The following is an 18,986-nucleotide window of genomic DNA, read 5'->3' on the forward strand; positions in this document are numbered from 1 at the left end:
AGTTTGTCGAGGTGTTGAAAAAGGAGGCCGTAGAGATAAAACAAATCTACGAAAAGATCATTCCAATGAAACCACTGGAGGAAGAAGAGATACGTAGACATAAAGAAGCGGTAACCTGTCACATCTGCCAGGAACCTCTCAATGAAACCGACAAAGTGAGGGATCACGACCACCTCACCGGTTTGTATCGAGGCCCTGCCCATTCCAAATGTAACTTATTGTTTACTAAGCCCAAATTTATTCCTGTTTTCTTGCACAACCTTTCTGGCTATGACATACATCAGTTCATCAAAGAAATAGGACGACAAGGTGAGAAACTCAAAGTGATTCCCCAAAATGATGAGCGATATATATCATTCACCGTTCAAGTTAGGGGAGGGTTGGAACTGAGATTCTTGGACTCTTTTAAGTTTTTAAGTGCAAGTTTAGACTAATTGATTAACAATTTAACTACAGATCAGTTGGAGCATACAAAGAGATTTGTCAGATCATCACAGATAGAGTTGGTAACAAGAAAAGGAGTTTATCCCTATGGATAACATAACAAAATATGATATGACAACTCTGCCGGAACTTCATGATTTCAAAAACAAATTAAATAAGTGTGATGTATCAGAATCAGATTATGAGCATGCTCAAAAGGTTTGGAATGAGTTCAACATCAAAGATATGAGAGAGTACACATTGTTTTACAACAAGATTGACGTCCTCCAGTTGGCAGACGTTATGGACAACTTCAGAGACGTTTGCCTTCAAACATATAGTCTCGATCCAGCATGGTACTTCACAGCTCCCGGATTAGCCTGGTCGGCGATGCTGAAACTCACTGATGTAGAGCTCCAGTTACTAACCGACCTCGATATGATTCTAATGGTTGAAAAAGGAATTCGTGGAGGTGTTTCGCAGTGTTGCTTGAGACAAGCTCGAGCCAAAAACAAGTACATGAGTCAAGGCTTCGATGAGAACAAAGAACCTAGCTACCTGGTGTACTTAGATGCGAATAACCTATATGCTTGGGCTATGTCGCAGGCGATGCCATTCGGTGACTTTAGATGGCGAAAAGATACTGAAATAAATGTTTTAGACATCAGTGATGACGCGGCCACCGGCTACATTCTCGAAGTTGACCTCGAGTATCCCGAAGAAATTCATGACCACCATGCAGACTTTCCACTCGCACCTCACCACATGATTCCACCTGGGTCAAAAATATCCAAACTGGTCACCACTTTGTACGACCGATCTAGATACGTTGTACACTACAGAAATTTAAAACAGTATCTCAACCTCGGAATGAAACTAAAAAATATACATCGGGTTCTTGAGTTTTCTCAAAAACCGTGGATGAAACCATACATCGATTTAAACACTAACATGAGGACCAAAGCAAAAAATAAATTCGAAATTGACTTCTACAAGCTTATGAATAACGCGGTATTTGGGAAAACTATGGAAAACCTTCGGAATAGAGTGGACGTTCGTCTGGTAACCGACGAACGACAGGCGGATAAATTCATTGCCAAACCTACATTCAAGAGTAGGAAAATATTTACGGACCATCTTGCAGCTGTGCACATGACCAAAACATCACTTCTTTTCAACAAACCGATTTACGTGGGGGCGGCTATTCTAGATGTGTCGAAAACCCTTATATACCGTTTCCACTATCAAGTGATGAAGAGCAGATATGGTGATCGAGTCATACTCACCTATACTGATACCGACTCACTGATTTACATCATATATACAGAAGACTGGTACATGGACATGAAAGAAATGATTGACGAGTTCGACACGAGTGCATATCAAAGCTCCAACCCTTTTGGTATGCCTCGAGTAAACAAAAAGGTTCTCGGAAAAATGAAAGATGAGCTGGAAGGTCTGATCATGGTTGAATACGTTGGTCTGAAGTCAAAAATGTATGCTACTGACGTAGAGGAAGGTTTGAATTGTATAAAAACATCTAAAAAGGCTAAAGGAATCAAGAAATCAGTGGTGGAAAATGAAATCACAATAGATGACTATCGCAGATGTTTGAAGACTCTCGAAGATGTGTACAGACAAATCAACAGCATCCGAAGCCACCTGCACGATGTTTATAGTATGACACAATTCAAGAAATCACTTTCGCCAAAGGACGACAAACGGTGTGTTCTTCGAGACGGAATAAGGACGCTACCCTGGGGACATAGAAGAATTCCTACTGAATGTACATAAAAAATGTAAAAAAAACTATTCCTGTAAAATATATTTTTTTCGTGTTTTACACTGTTGTTATTTATTGCCCTGGTGTGCACAAGGTTTTTTGTAGCTCTTTCTCATAAAAAGATCCAATTATTTCTTCACCACTTTTATCTTTGATTCTATAGGTTATTGGAAAGGTGTCTTGCACTTTGGATATGGTAAATATCTCTCTAGTCCAATTGCGACTGTATTTATCGGCAAACGTATCTTTTTTTGCCACAATCCTCACTCTGTCTCCTAGTTGAAATTTTATTTTTCTAGGTGTATGAGGAATATTGGAGAACCTCTCAAGCAATCTAGGTACGTCCGCCTTAGTAACCTCTGCAGGTTTCATACAAATTGTACGATGGACACTATTGTTGTACTGATGTAACAAGTCTTGAACTATGTCTAACCACCGAAAATAATTTCGAGTCTCGAATATAACCTTCATTTTTTCATTCAACGTACGATTGAACCTCTCAATGATTGCACTCTTTTCCTCATTTTCAGTATGATACATTTTTATGTTGTACGATTGCAAAACTGACTTAAAATCACGGTTAAGAAATTCTTTGCCCTTATCGGTGTGTAACAGTCTGGGAGCGGTGTGACCGTTGACGTCAATTGCTCGCTTCAATATGAGCATAAACGATTCCGCTACTTCTGCACCCCGTTTGGTCATCAACAGCTCTGACCAGGCGAATTTTGAAAAGGTATCAATCACATTCAACATATAATTATAGCCATCATTTTCACTGGCATACTTTCTCATGACAACCAGATCTGCGGCCCACAGATCGTCTATACCTAGGGTAACAATACGTCGTCGAGGAAAGTGCTTGATCACTGGTCTATGTACTTCCTTGGCGGCCATACTGGGCTTAGGAACTTTGACGAAGGCGCCTTTACGCTGACCGCAAATATTGCATGTCGTATTTAAACGCCATTTGTTGTTAACGGTTTTGACATACTCCCCACTGTCTTGAGACGTGGTTTTCCTTTTGCATTTCATACAGTAGATTTCCATTGGCTCTTATATAAGTGGGAAAGACTTAAAAATGAGTGAACTGCACAGACACAGAATTCACTTGTCCGACGGTCAGAAGCGTAAGCTACGCATCGCGTTTAAGAAGCGTAGAACTGCTATAATTGGTTTAACTAATGATAGCCTCTCACGTGGAGCGGATCATATACTGCTTAACGAAGCACAACACAAGGCTGTTGAAAAAGCTATCCGGAACAAAACCGGTCTACGTCTGGCTGTGAGCTACGACCAGCTTTTGAAAAACAAAGAGGGTGGTCTTTTGAAAGAGATGTTGGAAATGGTTGAATCAAAGGTGCCATATGGAAAACGTTTCATATCTCCATTGATACGACATCAGGTGGCACCGATTCTCAAGAACCGATTCGTGCCGTGGTTGAAAAACCTGATCGATAACGAGCTAGATTCAATAATTGAAAAAGACCCCAAGGGAGCCGGCCTTAAGCGATACATCAACAACAAGCTGGACTCTCTTTTAAAAAACCCGTAAGATCGTTTGAACCTATGTCACGGGGAGAAATAGAGCTTTATGCTAACCAATTAGGCATCCGTGGCTTTCGAGGAGTGTTTTTGAGACAGATATTACCCGAAGCCCCTATGGAGTTTGAATGTGGAATCTTGAATCTGGGTAATATCGATTCTTCTGGAACCCATTGGACTTGTTATGTTAAAGACAAAAACAAAAATTTCTATTTCGATTCGTTTGGAAACGCACCCCCACCACTAGAACTAATAGACTATTTAGGTTCAAACGATCTCTTCTATAATGACATTGCTGTTCAAGAGTATAATGATCCACCTATCTGTGGTCATTTGTGTTTGGAGGTTTTACGACGAAACTCTAGTGATGAGCCTTGGGATGATATCATTTTTTTTTTTTTTTTTTTTTTTTTTTTTTTTTTTTTTTTTTTTTTTTGTCCTAAGGACGCTAGGCACGAGCCTGGGATTGTTTTTCACATTACTTCAGGCTAGACCTAGGGGTTGCGGCATTATCACTTAGATAAAATCCATTGGTGACTTGGCGGGGATCGAACCCGGGACCTCAGGGACTGAAGTCCCGCGCTCTAACCACTACGCCAGCTCGCTCCCCGACTCACATAGTTGAAACCATGCAGACCAAAAACAGCATCCGAAGCCACCTGAACTGCGGATGATATCATTAGAGCTATACGGGATGATAAATATGTATGGAGTTGGTGGTGGCAGCGGAAGATTCGTGTTCAATAGATTCGGGGACGAGGTGGACTACCAAAGCTCAATTCGTCAACAAATCGAATCACAAACAAAGTCTGAAATTAGAGATCTTGTCAAATCAGGTCTTTCGGAAATGAAGAAAATGATGAGAACACCTAACGACGATTCGAGCCATGTAGCATTAAACAATAGACTTGGTAAAATAGAATCTACGATGAACATCAAGGATAATTTCATTGGTTTTAAAAGCAAACGTTTGGTTAGCGTCTCCAATGCAATTGATAAACATGATGTTGTAAACAAATATCAATTAGATACTGTCAAATCAACGGTGGATAGACTAACAAAAACATTCGATGTTTTGAACCCTGAGGTGGTGAATTTAAACGGACATCGAAGAATAGGAAAAGTCAGCAGATCAAAAGATCTTTATGACGTGATCGTAAGGAAAGAACTAAACGAGTTAAATGAAAAACTGGTTACATTCCAGACAAACCTTAACACGATATTGGTTAATATACATGATGACATTATAAATTTAAAGAGAGCACAAAATGGTTATGATATAAGTGACAAAGATGCCGCTAGTGAAAATCCGGGGCAAAGGATGCCAAATGACATTCCATCCAGAGCACCCTATCCGCCTCAGTGATGGTAGCAAGTGCCGACTAGCTCTCGTTAGCTTTATGTCGGAGAACTACATAAACAACGTGTAACATATATTTTTGGGACAGCGATATTTATCTGATCTCGACGCCATTTACGATCTCAAGGGGATATTGGACTATTGAAAAACTAAATGAAAAAATCAACGAATATATTACTGCACTGAAACTTAACGTACCTACCAACCAATTTTCAATCAAAAGGGAAAATGATCGTATTGCAATAACAAGTCCATTGAAATTTTATCTCGACGAAAAGGCGGCTTCATTCCTCGGATTCTCAAGTCCTGGAGAGAAACCATTAACCGAGCAGGAATCGTTTTACGATGCCAATACGCTTCTGGTTGCGCCAAACGCACCCAATTTCAGGGCTGTAGACGCCATAGAGGTACACTGCAACATCGTAGAGCACAGTTACATCAACCACGATGAGAACAGACACAAGCATGTGGAAGCAGAACTGTTGTACACGTTCTTCCTGAATGTAGCACATGGCTACAAGATATATGAAGTGCCAACGGAGAAGTTGTACGTTCCTCTGAGGAATGGCTTACAAACGATCAACCGAATCGACATCACTCTCCGAGATCAAAACAATCGCTTGCTTCAAAACGAAAACGTTGAATGTGTAATAGTTTTAGATTTATATAAGTCCTAAATTGGATATCAATGTTTACTGCATCGAAGAAGGATCCATAAATAATCTATTACCTCACCCATTAAGATGTCTTATAGTCGGTTCATCAGGGTGTGGAAAAACAAACCTATTGCTCAATTTTATCTATAACGTTAAGGGTGTAAAGTTCAAAAACCTTTATGTGTTCAGCCGATCCATTGATCAGCCAGCATACACACAGCTACGTAAACACTATGAAAAAGTAGAGCACGCACTCGGCACAACTATTGCATACTTTTACTCAAACTGCAGTGACTTGATACCTCTAGACGAATGTAAGTCCAATTCTTTGGTGGTGTTTGACGATTGTCTTTTAGAAGAACAAACAAAAATAAAAGACTATTTCATACGAGGGCGTCATAAACAGGTATCTTGCATTTATTTGAGTCAGAGCTACGGGCGGGTAGACATGCAAGTAATAAGGAATAACGTTAATCTTTTGTGTATATTCACACAGAACAAACACTATACACAAAAGATATACAACGACTTCGTTGGATCCGATATGATATACCAAGAGTTTGTAGGCATGTGTAAAAAGTGTTGGGCGGAACCTCACGGTTTTATGTCAATAGACACTACTAAAAAAACGCATCTAGGTAAATATAGATGTATGTTTAAGGAAACGCTATATCCCTAATAAAAACATGTTTGCATCAAATACGTGTATTTTGTTACATTAACGATATTTTATACGTAAGAGCGTATTTACACTAAATGATAGTGTTTATGCTAAAAAACGATATTTCAAATTAAAGAGCGTTTCTGCGTTAAATAAACGTTATATTTTTATCGAAAGCGTTTCTACACTAAATAAACGTCATATTTATGTAAAGAGCGTTTCTACAATCAATAAACGTTTCACATGTACATGTTGGAATAACGATGTGAATCTTACGTCGTGTTTATGTGTTACTAAGTGCACAATGGATACAAAAGAAGCTAAGCGACTTGAGACTCTAGAAAAGAATCTCGTCAAAAAATTTCGGACAGCGGAACAGGAGGAAAAGAAAGAACGAGCTAAGAAACTGGAGGAGATTACAAACTCCCATCCCAATACACATGCAATACAAGACATCACAAAACCCCCAACACGAGTAACAAGTAAAACGCGAGATGAACCTCTGACAGTTGAAAAAGCTAGACAGCTGGAGCAACTGCAAACCACTCTGCAAAACCAGTTTGGAGAAATACATGTTAGGGAAATGGAGGAACAACGTGTAAGGGAGAAAAAGTACGAGGCTATCACCAAAGCGATTAAAGAGAAAAAAGAAAAGGATGAGGTACTGGAGAAAAAAACAAAAGAAATGCTGAAAAAACAAAAATACAACCAGCTAATGAAACGCAACTTTAGACCATCAGTCTCTAGTACACCAGACCGAGTTGGTTATATCGGTTCCACTCAATACGATGATGATGAAGATGAAAAAATGGAAGTAGTTGCAGATAAATCAATAAAACAGTTGATGGATACCAAGGTCGTTAATCTTGGAGTGGTCGGGGCTAAATATCTACCACGAGCTAGTGACTCTCAATTCGGTATTTATTTCGATGAGATAGATGAGCAACTAAAAATCGGTTCTGAACCGATTGGGTTTGATTATGATGACATTATTGTAAACAACAAACGATTTAAAGGTACTGAAGGACTTTGGAAACTTTTAACGAAGAAAGGGTTTGTGCAGTCTAATGAATACACATCAAACGATTGGCAGACATATAAAGATATGCTTTTGATGACAAACTCTATCTTCCAGAAAAATGATCCTACTACACGACGTCCAAAATCTAGTTCAGGACAAAAATGGCGGAAAATGATAAAACCTATTTGGGACGAAGTTATCAAACCGACCGATCCGATTGAACAAGATATGGAGAGGGATCTATTGACGGGATCCGGTTTAAAACGCTACCATGACGGTCCGGTTGAATATCGCTACATCAAAGACCTCAACGAGCTCATCAACCGTCTGAATTTTATTTACGCAGAGGAGGTTGCAGGCAAAAACAACTTTCACAACGAAAAACTATCTGTTGTTAAATTCATATCCGACCGTATGCAAGAACTGATTGACCAACCGAACGGGGTCAAATACGTAGTACGATGTTTGTCAGCCTTGCCTGAACGCGCGATAGAAGGCTCGGGATTGTTGAACGACATCATCAACAAATTACCTGTAGAACTACACGCCCCGCGTAACTGGAAATTCGATACGTACAACTTCTGCGGTCCAGGCACGAAGCTCGCTGAACGATTAGGTCGTGGTGACAAGGGTGTGAATCCTTTAGACGATGCGTGTAAACAGCACGACATATGGTACAGAGACCACCGGAAGCCCGAAGACAGATGGGTCGCAGATAAAGCGTTACAGAAAGCGGCGTGGGATAGAGTGACGTCTAGCGACGCGGACCTTAACGAGAGGAGCGTAGCCCTCGCGACCACGGGTGCGATGTGGTTGAAACGTAAACTAGGGATGGGTTTAGGTACATCCGCGTGTTCATATCCCTGTAGAAAAAATGGGTATATATAAGTGAACAGCATGGACAACGCTTGGCGAATCTTGTCCCGCGAACCGAAGGCACCGAACGGTGTACTCACCGACGAGCTCGTTATGAAGTTCGATAGGTACCTCAACTGGGACCTGTTGTCAATTCACTATGATTTCTCCATCGATATGCTACGTATTTACTTTCATCGTGTTGACTGGGGTCCTATTCTGAAGAGGCAAAAATTCAGTGAGAGCTTTCTTCGTGAGATGGCACCAAACTTTGAGCATGCGTGGTTTGCTGTCAGCAAGCACCAAATACTTTCCGAGTCGTTCATACACGACTACGCAAACAAAGTCGATTGGGAATACATTAAAAAATTCCAGATCGTTTCACAACAGTTTTTGGATGATCACAAAGCTTACATGGAAGAGGAGTTCGATGAGTAAGTCTATATATAACATGTAGTTAAAAAAATAAATAAAAATAATTAGCTTATACTTTTTTTTCTTGTGTGTTATTAAGTTATTGTAGACAATGGAAGCACTGTACGAACGTTTCTCCACCGGAGTGGTGAAAAGCGAGTACCGAGCTGTTATGCCGATATCCGAGTTGAATTTCAACACACCAAACAATTACACAATCTTCAAACTCGATCACGGAGACACGTTTTACGACTCGGCAATTCAATATCACATCTGCGGTGAGGTAGTAAAAAAATCCGATGGTAAAGCATATGATGCGACTGCCACTATAGCCCTTATTGACAATTTCATACCATACCTATTTACAAGAATCGAACTGAAAAAACACAACACAACAATCGATGTGGTCGATCATCCGGGAATTACAAGCACTATCAAAAGTATTCTAAACTATCCTCAATCGATGAAACCCGCTTTGCAAAACTGTGGGTTCGCATCAAGATACTCGCTTGGTGGTGGCAAGTTCGAAGCAATTGGAACCTTAGCGCATCTCGGGTTAGGGTTCTTTGACCACATGCGATACCCCATGTACAAAGGTGGATTCGAGATTGTATTCACAAGAGCTGAAGATAACGATGCTCTATACCATTGGAAAGGAACCGGTACCGCAGCTACCGAACCTGAGGATGGCAAAGTGAAAATCACTTCCTTCGTTCTCAGAGTTCCCATAGTGGAATATACATCAACTAGCAAAATCCAACTAATCGATGGTCTAACAAAACTTAGTGAAAAAGACGAGTTGGTCTACAACTATTATCAGTGGCAATGTATTGACAAAAAGGGTGTGTTCGGATCTACGTACACATTCGACATTACAAACGTTTATAGAAACGTATACAACCCTAGATTCGTAATCATGTGCTTTCAAACTAACCGCACGAATGATCAGAAAAAGAACCCAGCGCAATTTGACAGCGAAAATATAAAAAACTTTGCAGTTAAAATAAATGGTCAACGTTACCCTCAAGAACTACAAAACGCTGCAATCCTCGAGGGACGTTGGAGAGTGATTTACGAGCAATTCATGAGATATCGTAAGGTGAATTTCGATGACAGCTCAATGATCATTGACCCAAGCGAGTTTATTTCACACTACCCACTGTGTGTTGTCGACACACATCTTCATCCGATGAATACAGACCGTTCTAGAAGTGACATTCAAATAGAATTCGATTTCACAAACGCAATCGCATCACCATCAGCCGATTCAGGCACTACCGCATATGTCATCGTAGTCTCTGAAAACGCGTTTGCCTACGACATATCAAGGAACATAATCAAGGTGATGTAACTGCACATTTATATAAGTGAGAGACATGGCACAATTGGTAGATTTACTTAACGCGTGCCAAGCACCCAAATACACTAAAATCGAAGAGCTGCGACATGAGCATCCCTACAGAATAGTGGAGTTGCAGCGAGTCGTGACGAGATACGGTCCCTCGGTAACTGCTACTGTCGAAGAAGACCCTTGTGGCAATCTAAGAAAATTGTATCTCCCATGCAGGTACAACAACGTTTTGACAGACGTCATGATTAGAAACTACAACAACGGTGTCAATGAAAAACTTGCTTTGATACCCAAAAGCCATGGTCAGATCGAGTTTACAACAATAAACTAATATAACAGAAATAAAATACGCAAAATAACTGAAAAACACAAAAAAATATTTTTTCGCCTCCGAAGGATTGGCGTGGTCGGAACCACGTGCTGAGTCACTCAGAAGACACGTAAAAATCAACATGAAAACAATGAGTTTCAAATGGCGTGTCAGTATACATTGAGATCGAAATACTACATCTTCATACAAATCCTCTAGTGAAAACATGAGCACCGAATGATGCAATCGACGCCATTTTTGTGCAGTTGAGAACCTATTGGTGGTCCTATATAAAATGAGATTCAAAAGCTGTTGTCGTTTTCGATCTCAACCGTGAGATCCTATTATACGACAAGTATACCAAATGAGAACTGATTTAACGTTGCAATCGGCGTCATTTTTGTGCAGTTGAGAACCTATTGGTGGTCCTATATAAAATGAGATTCAAAAGCTGTTGTCGTTTTCGATCTCAGCCGTGAGATCCTATTATACGACAAGTATACCAAATGAGAACTGATTTAACGTTCTTTATATCTACACACAAAAAAATTGTCATCCAAATCAGAGGATCAGTCTCTGTCTGTAAGATCATCCTCTGTTTACATGTGACGTCATGGACACACCTCCCTTCCCGACCTACCTCAACCCACGTGGTCTACACTCCTCCCTCCTCTGTCCTAGAACGTGAGTTTCAAATGGCGTGTCAGTATACATTGAGATCGAAATACTGCATCTTCATACAAATCCTCTAGTGAAAACATGAGCACCGAATGATGCAATCGGCGCCATTTTTGTGCAGTTGAGAACCTATTGGTGGTCCTATATAAAATGAGATTCAAAAGTTGTTGTCGTTTCTGTAAAGTCGTCCAAATCAGAGGATCAGTCTCTGCCTGTAAGGTTAGGTTAGGTTAGGCAAAGTGAGGTTACCTACCTCAACCCACGTGGTCTACACTCCTCCCTCCTCTGTCCTAGAACGTACAAAATGACTACTACTGGAACGTTCGCGATAGACAACACAAAACCCAGTATCAACAACAGTCAACAGCGACGTCAAAGTGACATTTTCTTCACGATTCCAAGGACAAACGCCGATACCATAACAGGTGTGGCGTTTCCAGCAGTTACGTACAAACGACATCAATATACACAAAGACCAATACCAAAATAACAGCAACGACGTTTTCATTGGTTTACACCGATATAGATCACAATAGAAAACACAAAAGCTGATGCCAACAGCGTCGGTGTTTCTTTTCCACGGTTACGTAGGATACGTAAAAGTTGTAAACGATTGCGATAGACAAAAAGAAGATCAAAGATAAAAGAAGATAAGAACATAAAATATGTAACAATAGCGGCGACATTTACTGCAGCTACGAGTTTGCTCAAGAACGGAATTCATGTGGCAAATCACGAATTTGAAAATTCCCTGTTGAAACACAAATTTGCGCATAATGTTTTTCAAAGTTTTCCGGTCAGTGGATACCTTGTATACAGAATGTCCCGTAAGTAAACAGCAAAACTCCGGGAAATGGTTCTATGGGTCAAAATAAGTCGAAAATAAAGAATAACATCCATCCCAAAATCACTTCGTTAACCAGATAGGCCTTTACGCCATTTTGTATTTTTTAAACATTTGTTTTCTTTGACGTTTTTTAACCGATCTTTATGAAACTTGGTATTTACTTTAAGGTAAACAAGACTAGTGTTAGAAAAACAAATCATCTTGATTCAACTCAAAATTTCAACATGGTGGCTATTTTAATTTTTAAAACTTAAATAACTCAAAAACTGAAAATTTTATGAAAAATGCCAAGGATACTTTTATTGGGTTAAAAAGGCTAAAATATTCCTGTTGGTCCCATTTTACCAGTAAAAATCTTTATATTTAAGCCATTTCTTATTCCAAATTTTTGAACTTGGTATTGTTTGATAGGAAATTAATAATGCTAAATATAAGTATTCATTACATCTTTTCATACAATTTGCCATTTTCGAGTAATTCAAGTTTTAAAAATTAAAATGACCGCCATTTTATAATTTTTCGTCGAATCAAGATGATTGTTTTTATCTCAGACTGGTCTTGTTTACCTTAACGTACATACCAAGTTTCATAAACATCGGTTAAGAAAGCCAAAGCTACAAATGTTTAAAAACAAATACAAAATAGTAGATATCTGGCCAACAAAGCGATTTTGGAAAAAAAAATTTCTTGATTTTCACCTTGTTTTGACACATAAAACAATTTCAAGGAGTTTTGCTGTTTAATTACGGGACACCCTGTACATGTATAAAATGACATACATACAGAACGATTTTAAACATAAATTTTTCCCTAACATAATATAGACAGCAATCAAAGATGCTGCATGTCGATAAGCGTTAAGCAAAAACACGTCTATGACGTATACAAGGACGTTGGGGGAGGGGGTTGATCGTAAACGTTGCGTTGCGAAATAGAATGCAACGTGAGGCCGGCAGTCCACTCATGAAAGCGCGCGGGGGGTGCGTAGCCTTGGCTCTAAGAAACCAGGCGATGTGGCAACGTTGGAATGACTCATCTGCAGTTGGTTCACACAGAAAGTGTCAAGTTCTTGATTTATATGTTTGTCGGCCAGACAAACACACTTTTACTATTGTCGGGGCTATTAACACACTTGTATGTTTGTCGGGACATCCCGACAGTCAGTTTTAAGTTTTTTTGACATTAAAATGGAGTGTAAAGAAAATCTACTTTTACGTAGTTAATGTACGAACAGCAGTGGGTACATAATGCTGTTTGGTTCAAAAGCCCCGACAACTGTGTTTTATACAGGTGTCCCGACAATGATTTGTAACCGGGGATGTGTGTGTGTGTGTGTGTGTGTGTGTGTCTTGTCATGAGACCTACGGTAATAACTTATATTATTCCCAATATGCGAAATTTGTTAAAAAGGAAATAATCAATTTTTGTACAAACAAATATTACTTTATTTTATTTTATTTTAGTATCAAAGATTCCAGTTCTCGAAAAGAAGATTTAAATTTATAAATAATATAAATATTTTAAAGTATAGAACTACCAATTTATTACTAGGAAGATTATTTTTTTGGTTAATGTTGTCTAAATATTAAAAACTCGTTTTACAATCTTTTAAAATAACATTATAATTTATTTATGTAAAATATATTACATTTTAAGAGTGATGTACAGAGTGATTAATTAGGTTTAATTTGGCCTCCTACTGTATAAGGTTTATCTTGGGCTCTATCCTAAAGCAAGGGGAAAATGTTATGGTAAATATTTTAAGAGCACTGTAAAATTTCCAGTAAGAAACTGTCATACTAAACTAACTAGTGTAATATAATTTGTGATCGACGATATTTCTTCAACATCAAGATTCAATGTTGATGTTTCAGCATTTCACAAAATGTCAGATCGACTTCATATTGTAGTCACGTATTGCTTCTGCGTCAAATGACACTCGTGATGTTTCAAAAAGATAAAACACACCCATAAATCTAATTATACAGAAATAACCGTTGGGTACAACCTTTGACAATTTAAGGAACTAAACATTCAATCCCCGTGTTAAAGTTGTCGCCAGTTGCATAATCTAATTGGGCTGCATTGTAGATGTTAGCCTCCGGATTGCCGAATAAAAATTTAAACAAGTTTAAATACCTGATTAAATTTAAATATCTGCAGAAGCACCATGTTTCGGATCCAACATGGAACCATCATCAGGTGGTTTTATTGTTTTATTGCTTTACATAAATGCTATCAAATGTAAGGTACATAAACATAAACCAAATACAGTACATATCAGTTGGCAACAGACGACAATAATCCGGCGAAGTTTGAGTCCAGTCTGAATAGTAGTAGTCTAGCAATGCGCTATTTTCGTAAAAATATAAAACAAGTTTATTCTTCTACAAAGTTTGTACGTTTAATGATGTGCAAGCAAGAAAATCATCATCACTACATTTAAGCTTAAAAAGAAAGCTGTCTAACAAAAAGTAGCGAGTTAAATAATTTTAGTAGGTCATAATTTCACAGAAGTTAAAATCCTTAAACTTGACATACTATAGATTATTTTTTTATAAGGTGGTAAAAAATTAATAACTGTAAGCCTTAATAACCAACTAAAATAACATACAGGGTGAATAAAAAGTCAAGACCCCCCCTCTAATATTTTTCCAAGTAAATATACAGAGATATGCTTTTGGTGGTCGAGCAATCTTAGCAGGAAGTTTCATTTTATCATTTTGAAATTTTTGAGTGTCCCCCCAAAAGGGGGATTTGGGGGGCAACTCAAATATTTTAAATGTAAACCCCCTTCAAGTGACACCTCATTTTAAAGTGTTTACAAAAACTTAAAGAGTGGTGAAAACCGGAGCTCACTATCTCTTCTCTATCCAAAATGGTAGCCCGTCAAATGTTGTGGAAAATCAACGGTAAAAATGTTAATATTGGCTGCCATTTTGGATAGAGAAGAGATAGCAAGCTCTGGTTTTCACCATTCTTTAAGTTTTTGTAAACACTTCAAAATGAGGTGTCACTTGAAGGGGATTTACATTTAAAAATTTTGAGTGTCCCCCAAAAGGGGGGGTTCGGGGGACAACTAAAAATGTTTCAATAGAAACCCCTATCAAGTGACGCCTCATTTTGAAGTGTTTAAACAAACTTAAAGAATGGTGAAAACCGGAGCTCGCTATCTCTTATCTATCCAAAATGACAGGCAATATTAACAATTTTACCGTTGATTTTCCACAACATTTGACGGGCTACCATTTTGGATAGAGAAGAGATAGCGACCTCTAGTTTTCACAATTCTTTAATTTTTTGTAACCACTTCAAAATGGAGTGTCACTTGAAGGGGGTTTACATTTAAAATATTTGAGTTGCCCCCCTTTTGGGGGGACACTCAAAAATTTCAAAATAATAAAATGAAACTTCCTGCTAAGATTGCTCGACCACCAAAAGTATATCTCTGTATATTTACTTGGAAAAATATTAGAGGGGGGGTCTTGACTTTTTATTCACCCTGTATTAGCCTTTTAAAAGGTTCTAACTTCACTGCAATATTTTTAAGAGTTTAAAGGCAATGGACTGAAATGAAAACCCTCGTATTTAGTCTCCACTGGCTAGACACAAATTCAAGTAACTTTGGCATAACATTAGCTCACGTGAACAGTTTGAAACTCTTCATCATCATCTCATGTTATATTCACAAACAATCAGGGGCAAGCTCATGCTGCGTTATGAGATGCGCTTGGCTAAACTAACATTACAGTTTGTTAGGGAGCGTTATAGCATGGAAATTCCCACCAAAAAATAACATCATGGTTTTTCCTTTTTATTGTGTTGGTACTACGGTAAAAACATAGTAAGTGTATTTATATTAAGTATATGTCTTCAATGTGGCAGTATTAATGTTGTTGCAAAAATTCTAGCTGTCTGCAGTCCATCCCCTTCAATAAGTTGTGAAACTATTATTAGAAAAATCATAAACCCCCGCTGCAGCAAACCTGCAGACCAAGTGAATTTCAATAACTCTGTAATTATCCGAAATGAATTATTGGCGAGTGTAAAAAATCTTTCCCTGGCCAATGGTTATGGCATATGTTTAAATATTTACTTTTAAACAAAACAGATTCTAAGCCCATCAGTTTTTCACTTCCGATTAACATATAATTTTCTTCAAGCTACTTGTAAAAATAAAGTAAATGCCTTGTATATTTTTCTGTTTGGTATTTCTGTCCAGCCTTCCACATTCAAAACGCAGTACTTGTATGTCATGCGAAAGGTATAAAAGAAACTTCGGGCAAGTATATTAGTGTAGTGTCGTGCAGTGTGAAAACAGCCATAAAGGTGGTTTATTGTTTTTTCTTTAATGCACAAATATCAATATTGCTTTATGGACGTACTGTAGTGTGAAACAATTAAAAGACGCTTTCTAACCAAAATGCTTTTATGTGCAACGAAGTAAATGATGTTTTTAGTCAAACTACAATAACTCAGGTTCCACAATTCAGTTAAAATTAAAATTGACAAATCAACAGATGAAGAGACAAGTCAATAAAAGTCAAAGCTCAGAGCTCAAAGTAACACGTTACATGTCATATGCGACTCGTATGCCGATATAGGATTGTACCGGTCGCGAGTCCAATAGTTGATGGGAGGTTCTGCCACCACTACACTAGTGAGAGTAGGCCATGAGATAGTAGGGATGAGATTATGGATTTTGATACTGGCAAAACTTGGTTTCTTGAACTAACAAATACAATAAGTAAGTCAATTTTTAGTCCAAGTAAAGATTTGGATAATACGATGAGTGAAGCACTAATAACTACTGTAGAGTTTTAAATATAATATCAGAATAAACTATAGATAAAAGTAATGAATAAACTGGCTGGGTAGTGGTATTTCCAATGCATGCCATTATTGTTGGTTTTATCTATATTCGTTTTCCTTATCTGCCAGACAGTATTGTTCTTGTTTTATGAGTTCATTTTTTGCTCTGCCTCAGTCTGCACGCAACTGCCTTATAGTGAACATGTTCAAATATGTAATTTAGTGGTGTTGATTAAAAATATAGTGTAAAATTTCTCTTTTGGTTATTAACAAAATTTAGAATTGCCGAATGTATTACTTTTGCACACACAACAAAAACATGCTTGAAACGATAAAAAATAATAGGTTTTGGGTTGCAGGCCTATATAATTTGTTGCTGTATTGTACTGGAAATAATTTGTGATTGGCCTCTAACAACATTGTTTTTTAGTTTCATAAAGGCCTCAACCATTGGGTTGCTTGTGTATCACAAATTATACACATGGTCCCGTTGAGATGACACATGTGTATCATTTTTAATACACATGGCGCTAAATGTGTTAATGGTAATTTTAAAATGAGTAACATTCCAATTTTATTGGTAAAAGTAGCTGTTTTAAACACTAGTTACATATTTTAGAATTCTTGGTACACGCTCTCCTGAGGAGCACAGGTAGGGTTCTTACAAGGTTGTTTAATGATTATCAAAATACATAGTAGCGAATCATTTATTACATCTTTCCATTCATTACCAAAAACTGCATTATACATGTTTGCTATAACTCATCTGGACCAACCATACACCGAGAAATTTTCAGGATCGTTCAAATTACATGGTTTTTTTCCAAGGATTTTCCAAATCCAGGTCTTTTTAGTAAAGAGTCCGAAGAACTTTTTTTTGTATACGTCTTGCTTTTCTATTTCCACAGTGTCGCAGCTTTTACTTGACGTTAAATAGCTTACTTCCAAAGAGTCACACCTCTTTCCGGATATCTTGTAATAAATTGGAGTTCCATCCAACCCCTTGGAAAGTATATCTTTCTTCTTAAACGTTGCTAGTACCCGATAGTCAATGTAAAACATTGTCTTTTTCCAATTCTGTCCATATTTTACGGAGATAACAGTATTAATGTAATCACAATGTGCTAGGTTTGACATAAGTTCTAAGGCTATATAAGGTTGATTTGGTGGACTTAGGTCGAGGTTGCCGTCTTCTTCTAACGTTGGTCTAACTGGAAACAAACATTATGTTAAAACTTCTTAGGCTTAATGATTAATAATTTCAAAAGTGGTGATGCAGAAAATGGCATCAATCCTCGTAATAGATCCGTTGTGTGATTTACAAGCTAAACTCAATATAAAAAGAATAAACATTAATTTAAATAGTGTTTACAAGAAAATGCATTATAATGACCTAAAAAACATCACAATATTTATTTTTCAACGTTTTTATTTTGCTAGACATTTTAATACCCCCGCCGCAGCATACCTGCAGACTAAGAAAATTTCAATTAGCCTGATTGGATTTAAACTAAAATGCCACCAGTAAGAAATTAATATATTTTTCAAATTTTATCAAAATGTGTTCATAAACAAGCAAACTACAACGGTTAACTTATTCTCCATAAGAATAACATGGGAATTTTAAATTTACACTTTTTTGGAATTTTCTTCGAAACCATTAGGCGCACAATAACGCTTCAATATACTAAATTATTTGGTTTTTTTAAGCTCTATTAAATGGTTTGGAACGAAATTGTGAAACTTTGTGTTTTTAGGGTCAAAATGGGAAGAATCTATTTTTACCCCATAACACCCCGTTTTCATAGTCCGATCACGAACTCATAGTGCTGGTTCACGAACTCGATCGAATAAACTTAGGTTTACACTTTTATACAAAATTTCATCAAAATTGGATCATTTTTGCTTGATTTATCGTGCTAACGGACAAATATAAATATATATACAGGGTGAGTTTTAATTGTCCCCCCCCGCAACTTTTTTCTACATTTTTTCAAATATCAATCTCAGACCACTTCCAAACATTGTTGGGTAGTAAGTACTTCATTTTGACAAGGTGGTAATTTCCGGCCGCCATCTTGGATCCGCCATATTGGATGCAAAATATTTTTTTCAAATGTAAAGGTGGAGTTGTGACCCATTATTACGAACTAGATTTTTACCCTGATTACAATGCCGCAAACCGTTTAAAAAAATATTGATTCATTCTAAAGTTATGAGGCCTTTTTAAAACTTTATTTTTAGCCGATTTTAACATTGTGCTTGTACAAACT

At 37.7% G+C, this 18,986-nt stretch overlaps 1 protein-coding gene across 1 annotated transcript; it reads left to right on the forward strand.

Moving 5' to 3' along the window:
* Nucleotides 1-555: 555 nt before the first annotated feature.
* On the forward strand, nt 556-2,217 carry LOC129003355 (uncharacterized). Its single transcript, XM_054431646.1, has one exon. It carries the CDS (start codon nt 556-558, stop codon nt 2,215-2,217), a length of 1,662 nt encoding a protein of 553 aa, XP_054287621.1.
* The last annotated feature ends 16,769 nt before the right edge of the window (nt 2,218-18,986 follow it).

This window comes from Macrosteles quadrilineatus, unplaced genomic scaffold, assembly GCF_028750875.1.
Source record: "Macrosteles quadrilineatus isolate MER2022 unplaced genomic scaffold, UCM_ALF_1.0 Scaffold_9__3_contigs__length_116548681, whole genome shotgun sequence".
NCBI classification, from domain to species: domain Eukaryota; kingdom Metazoa; phylum Arthropoda; class Insecta; order Hemiptera; family Cicadellidae; genus Macrosteles; species Macrosteles quadrilineatus.